Source organism: Manis pentadactyla, chromosome 8 (genome assembly GCF_030020395.1).
Source record: "Manis pentadactyla isolate mManPen7 chromosome 8, mManPen7.hap1, whole genome shotgun sequence".
In the NCBI taxonomy this organism is placed as follows: domain Eukaryota; kingdom Metazoa; phylum Chordata; class Mammalia; order Pholidota; family Manidae; genus Manis; species Manis pentadactyla.
The window spans coordinates 59,268,567-59,274,566 of record NC_080026.1 but is presented as its reverse complement, the minus strand read 5'-3'; the positions used below and the strand labels follow the sequence as shown (position 1 = coordinate 59,274,566).

Below are 6,000 nucleotides of genomic sequence, written 5' to 3'. Positions count from 1 at the left end.
GGGTGCAAGGTTTGCGGCGAGGACCCCTGAGATCGGGAGCCACACTGCGCGGGTTTGGTGTTGAGGCCAAGGTGGGCACCGCTGTCGGGGAAGAGGGTCTGAACGGAAGGGTTGTTTCGCTGGGGACCCTGTTTGAGACGGAGTTGACACCGCCCGCCACCCCGCCCCAGTTCCCACAGTGGGTGAGAGCGTTGGGAGGGGGTTTTCCACGAGGGGAGCGCCTAGTGAACTGTAAGTACGCGGCCGGGGCACAGGCAGTGGGAGACTTAGACCATCGCTGTTTGCTTTGCAGCCAGGCCTGAGCTACGCGCGTCTTGTCGGTCCCGCGGCCACCCTCCAGAGTCCCGGCAGTACAGCGGATACGGCCGTCTGCGATGTTTTATTTCCACTGTCCGCCACAGCTAGAGGGTGAGTAAGCGGCGCGCCCGTGGGCAGCTCCAAAAGGCTGGCCCGGCCAGAAACAGCCAGAGCAGCAGCGGGATGGTGGGGTTCCAGCCCCTGGCTTCCTCCTCCACAAATCCCGCTCCAGCCTCCCGTCCGGTCGCCACCTGCCTGGGCTGGCACCCCCCACCCCCAGTACCCCAGGGCTATGAGTGCCGCAGGGGCCAGCCGGGTCCTCCCTGCACAGATGCTGGTGTCACGCCTCTAATCGGGACTCCCCCATCCAGGGGGCCGCATCAATCTTTTACGGTGTTTTGCAAACATCTCGAAAAGCCAAAGTTGTCTAGGGAGTTGGCCTGTATAGTCCTGGGCCATGCGGCAGAAACGACCCATTGCCAGGATGCCCTCACTCCAGGCGCAGGTCAGTACTGCTGCTGGGTCCTTAAGTCTACCCAGGCTCCGAAGCCCTCTGGAGCCAGGTGGCCCTGCCTATCACTTCCTGAAGTGCCCTGGCATGGCTTCTTTGTGATTCACTGGGTTTCTTGACCCCAAACACCAACCACTCCTCACTCCCAGGGGCAGCCCATGGCCAGGGTTTGGGTCTTTGAGGGTCTCCAAGCCTTAGAAGAAATTTTGCCTCAGGGTCCTTGGTGTAATCTCTGCACTGGATTGTTACATAGGGTAGGCTGGTTGAGGAAGGGACAGCTTGGATCTCCGGTGCCCCAACTCAGGGCCTGGGGGATCCCTAGGGGTGGGCCTTCTGCACCTGTGGGCAGGGGTGGAGCCCTAGAATGAACCAGGCAAATACAGAGCTACACATTATGGCCTTTTAACAGCTGTTGTCCTCAGGCCAGTGTCCTCAGGCAGGGGATATTAGAATGTTCATAACTGGGAGCAGTACAAGGACTTGGCTTGGGCAGCCTACTCTTTTGATTTATTTGTGTGGTAGGGGAATTTTTGGAAGCCAAGAAATGAGAGAGGCATAGGGGAGGGTAAAAGCTGGTGAGACACCAAGGTACCTGAGCTATCAGAGGATTCTTGTGCACGTTGGCCTGGGTTACCTTGAACAGCAGATGAGCATCAGCTGGCCAACACGCACAGGGGTTTCAGAACATTTGTTTTTGTTTCTCCCATGGAAGCTTTTAAGAGTTCAGTAGGATTTTCAGTGTTTAAGCCCTGCATTCCTAAGAAGAGAAGGATAGGCACTTGCTGGCATTTTGCCTCCTTTATCTCCAAGGACTTCAAACACTTTATGAAAAGGTCTAGGAGGTGCATTCCCTGACATTGTACCCCAGGACTGCAGGGAGACCTTCTGCATGTGTGGTGGACACACCCCCTGTGTATATCTGAACCTGGGGTTTGGACTGATTCACACCTGGCATGCCACCCTTCCAGTCAAAGTGGGGAAGGCCAAGGTTTGGGTATTTAGCAGGTGGTGGGCTGCATGGGTGATTTAAGGGGAAAGCCCTGTTTGCCGGGTGGGTTTTAGAAGTCACTTAGGGAGAGTCCTGGCCCAGCCTGTCAGGGGCCCAGAGCACTGAGAGGCTTGCAGCTCTCACCACAGCTCAGCTGGCTCACCTTTCTTTCCCACACCCCAGGCACATCCTATCTCAACACTGATGCTGATGGCTGTGACCAGAAGAAAAGGAGATGAGCTTTTAAGAACCTTTTTATCCCTTTGCAGATGTGTTTCTAAGTCAGCTTTGCAGAAGGGGTGTTTATATCAGTTTAATGTTGCTGGAGAGGAGGTGATCTGCTACAGATAGAAAGGCTGAGAACAGATCTTTGGAATATGATAACTCATTATAGCTTATCAGCTTTTAAATTTTAATTTTTATTAATCCAGGAAGGCATAAAGGAGAAAGCAAAGAGTGGCTCATCATCTCACCTGTCAGATAATTTTACTATTAAATTAAAAAATACAACATATATCTGTTTAGGGAATTCAAATAGAATGGAAACCTGTACACTGAAGAATGCAATCCTCCTTCTTCTACACCTCTTTTCTAAAGATACTTGCTAGTGTTGATTTTATTTGTGTGATTTTTTTTCAAGAAAAACATGCTCTTAACATCATTTATGTATCTATCTCTCTGTATGCTATGCCTTATTTGTGCTGAGGTCATACTGCCATATATTCAGAACTTCACTTTGTTGACTTCATAATGTATATTGTGGGTGTTTTTCCATGTCAGGCTATACAGAGTTACTGATTTCTTTTAAACAGCTGTGTAGTATTCCATGATGTGTTATGGAGAAAGTGTCTATAGATAGGACTTGTTTGTTTTCAGTTTTTTTTTTCTATTACCATATTGACAGGAAGGTTCTTCCCTTTATTTTGGCATGCTTTATAAGTATGTTTGTAAGTTAAATACCTGTACATGCCCTTACATTTCTGATGGACATTGTTGAATTACCCTCTAAAGACTGCACCCATTGGTGCTCCTACAAATGGTTAATGAGCATGCACATTTTATTACACTCTTATCTGTACTGTGTATCATTACCCACCTTATTTTTTTCCTCTAAAATTGTGAAATTAGTAGTTCATTGTTCTGTTTTAATTACTGGGAAGGCATAACATTTTAATGACATTATCAGTCATTGCACTTAACCTAGTCTAATATCTAATAGTCTAATCAGCTATTCTAGGATTCAATTTGATGTGCTGTGTTTCACTTAAAGATATTATGTGTACGGTTGTGAAACAATTTGGGGCCAGCTGGTATAAATTAGGCCACTGAAGTTGCCTGTGACTGGAGATGCTTAGAGTTTGCATTCCATCCTCCCCAGTGAAGGGCTTTGTTTCAAAAAGAGACAGTTTGGTTTCCTGCAAAATAATGGATTTAAGACTGCTTTAAGACTAATCCCTTTGAAGTTTCCAATGAGCTGGAGAGAAATATTTGTAAAGAGAGTTTTGTAGAAGAATGCAATTTGGACAGGAAAATGGAAGAAGGATTCAGCAGAGAGTGGGGTTATTGTGGTAGAGGATGTGGCAATGGAGGGTAGAATGATAATAGGAGCGACTCCCTATAGTAGGTAGAATTTTAAAAAGTCCAGGGAACTTACTTCTTTGGGACTGAGGTTCTTCTGGGGGATATTGTCAGGGCAGTGAGGCTTGCCAGCTCAGAGTGCCAAACATGCAGTGATTCTGAGATGATAACCCATGACAGGTACAGTGTTTACTGGCAAATGGGAACATGCTCATTTGTTTTCCTAAGAAGCCTTTGTGGACTGTCAAGTAAATGGTGCACATTTGGAAAACAATCTGAAATGCATGTTTGGGGCCAAACTCTTGTTCTGGCTTTACATGCACTTTGGAGCTCCTGGGGAGGATAGTGGGAAGGGTGCCTTTCTTTTCAGGGAAGCAGAAACAGTGGGTCCTTTATGAGCCTGGCCAGAAGAAGGTGGGGTGCCCTGTGAGAGTGGCCCTAAATCTACTTGGAATTGAGGACAGTTGCTATTGGTGCAGAGCTCTTGTTATTTGACACCTATATAACAGATCCATTATTGTGCTGATGATGAGCTGTGACTGACGGTAATTAATATTCATTTGTAAACTTCCTATCTCCTTGCATCCTGAAGTTCTAGGAGAAAAGAAAAGGACTTGGTGTTTTCTTTCCTCCCCTACCCCCAGCCTTAACCTTGCTTTTTACTGGGACAAGGGAAAGGAAACTAATATGTGAGCAGAAGGGAGACATAGAGGCTTCAGAAGGGAGACATAAAGGATCAGAAGTAGGGGAGTGAAATACAGGCACATTGGACAGAGGTGCAACTGGGAGCCAGCGGGCTGCAGGAGACTCTGCCTCAAGCCAGTGGCCCTTCCTGGCTCAGAGTCCAGAATTTCACAAGACACGGACTTGGTTATCTTGAGAGTTAAGGTCACTACCTGCCCTATGAAATAAGCAGAGTTGGGCCTAAAAACAAAGGTTACTGGGAAACAGCATGAGAGAGTGGAAAAGAGGGACCCTTAGTAAGATCAGCAGAGAAAGATGTTTCGGGACAGTGCAGAGGGGATGGGTCAGTGCCTCTGAATGAGCATGTGGCTGGGGCTCAGTGTGACGATGGGGAGGCTCCTGCTCAGGCTCATGCAGTTTGCTCCCAGTAGGCACTGCACCCTTTGGCAACCATTCTACAGGAGATTTCGACGATGGGTTTCTGCGCAGAAAACAGCGCCGGAACCGGACGACGTTCACTCTTCAGCAGGTAATGATGGCATTCCCTTTCTGAGAGTCAGCTATTTCCTGCCTCCCAAAGATTCTGAGTTTGAGCAGCTTTCCTTTGTCTTCTAAATAAAGCTAACTGATTATGTTAAATGGGTATTTCTGTTGTTCTACTGTTTATGTTTCAAGGAATCTGTGTGGGGAGAGGACAAATGACTTTGACCTTAGGCTCCCAGATAATAAGTGAAGAGGCAGTAGTCATCACTCACACTTGCCTTAGGTTGGTAGCTGGGAGAACATTTCCACATCAGCAATATCATTTGAATCTTGAAGTAACCCTTTGAAGGATGCAGTAGGACAATCTTATCTCCAATAGATAGATGAGAAAACTGGGACCCAAGAAGTTGACTGATTTGTAAAAGGTATTGTCACCCATAAATAGAAGGGCTACAACAGGGACCCTGATATTTTGTTTCATGGACCCGAGTGCCTTCCCTTACATCTGTGCTACTTCTGGAGCAAACTGGAGCAGTCAGGAAGGCGATACAAATACCCTAGGTGGTTCTGTGGGACCCACACAGTGAGGGCGTCTGCCTCTGTTCTTTGCTCTGTGGTGAAAGCTGTGTGGATTGCTCTAATCATAAGGCCACTCCCATATTTTGTTCCTATGAATATATTTAAATATAAATGCATATAAATATTTGCACCTCTTTTCTCATTTCTACTTCTTGGAGGAGCACTGAGGTTCTTAGTAAGTCTTAGCTCCCTTAACTCCTAAGTCATCTGTGGTTGAAATTTTAATTCTGTGGGATCTTTTCAAAGAGCTCTTTTCTCCCTCTTCTTCCCCTGCTTGATCTGTGAAACTACTTTGTCACCACTCATAGCAAATTTGAAATATGCATCTGCTTCCTCTCACCTACCCACAGCCTCTCACCAGTAAATATTTTTTCCTTTTACCAGCTGGAAGCTCTGGAGGCAGTTTTTGCCCAAACGCACTATCCTGATGTCTTCACCAGAGAAGAGCTTGCCATGAAAATAAACCTCACAGAAGCCAGAGTGCAGGTAAACCTTCTTTTTAATTATTTAACTCTCTAATATTAAAACTGGCAAACTTTTTTTTTTGACATCATGACTGCAGAGTGCACATTTGGCCAAAGAAAGCAAATGAAGACTATCTGTCATTTTCATGATGCACTTTAATAACATCAACATAATGTGGAATATTAGATTAGGTTGATTAATCGGTCATTCATAATTAACTAGTGATAATGTTCTACACTAATTTGTCCGCGTCTCTAAGGTACTAAATTACATCAATGCACATCCATTTCCTTGCTTTGGAAAAAAAAAAAGCTGAGATGCTATTCTCAAAGCAGCTCTGACCGCTCTGGGGTAAGGCTGGTCAATTGAAGAGAACTATGTTTTCAGATGGGAACAGGGTAGGATATGCTTTCCA

The 6,000-nt window shown here is 46.1% G+C and overlaps 1 protein-coding gene across 1 annotated transcript in view; it reads left to right on the top strand.

Annotated features, from left to right (window-relative positions):
* The first annotated feature begins 374 nt into the window (after window positions 1-374).
* DRGX (dorsal root ganglia homeobox) overlaps window positions 375-6,000 on the top strand; it is a 28,736-nt gene continuing 23,110 nt past the window's right edge. The window contains exons 1-3 of the mRNA XM_036916586.2: window positions 375-408; window positions 4,490-4,587; window positions 5,505-5,606. Of these exons, the coding sequence (XP_036772481.2) occupies window positions 375-408; window positions 4,490-4,587; window positions 5,505-5,606 (234 nt within the window). The remainder of the gene's footprint in view (window positions 409-4,489; window positions 4,588-5,504; window positions 5,607-6,000) is intronic.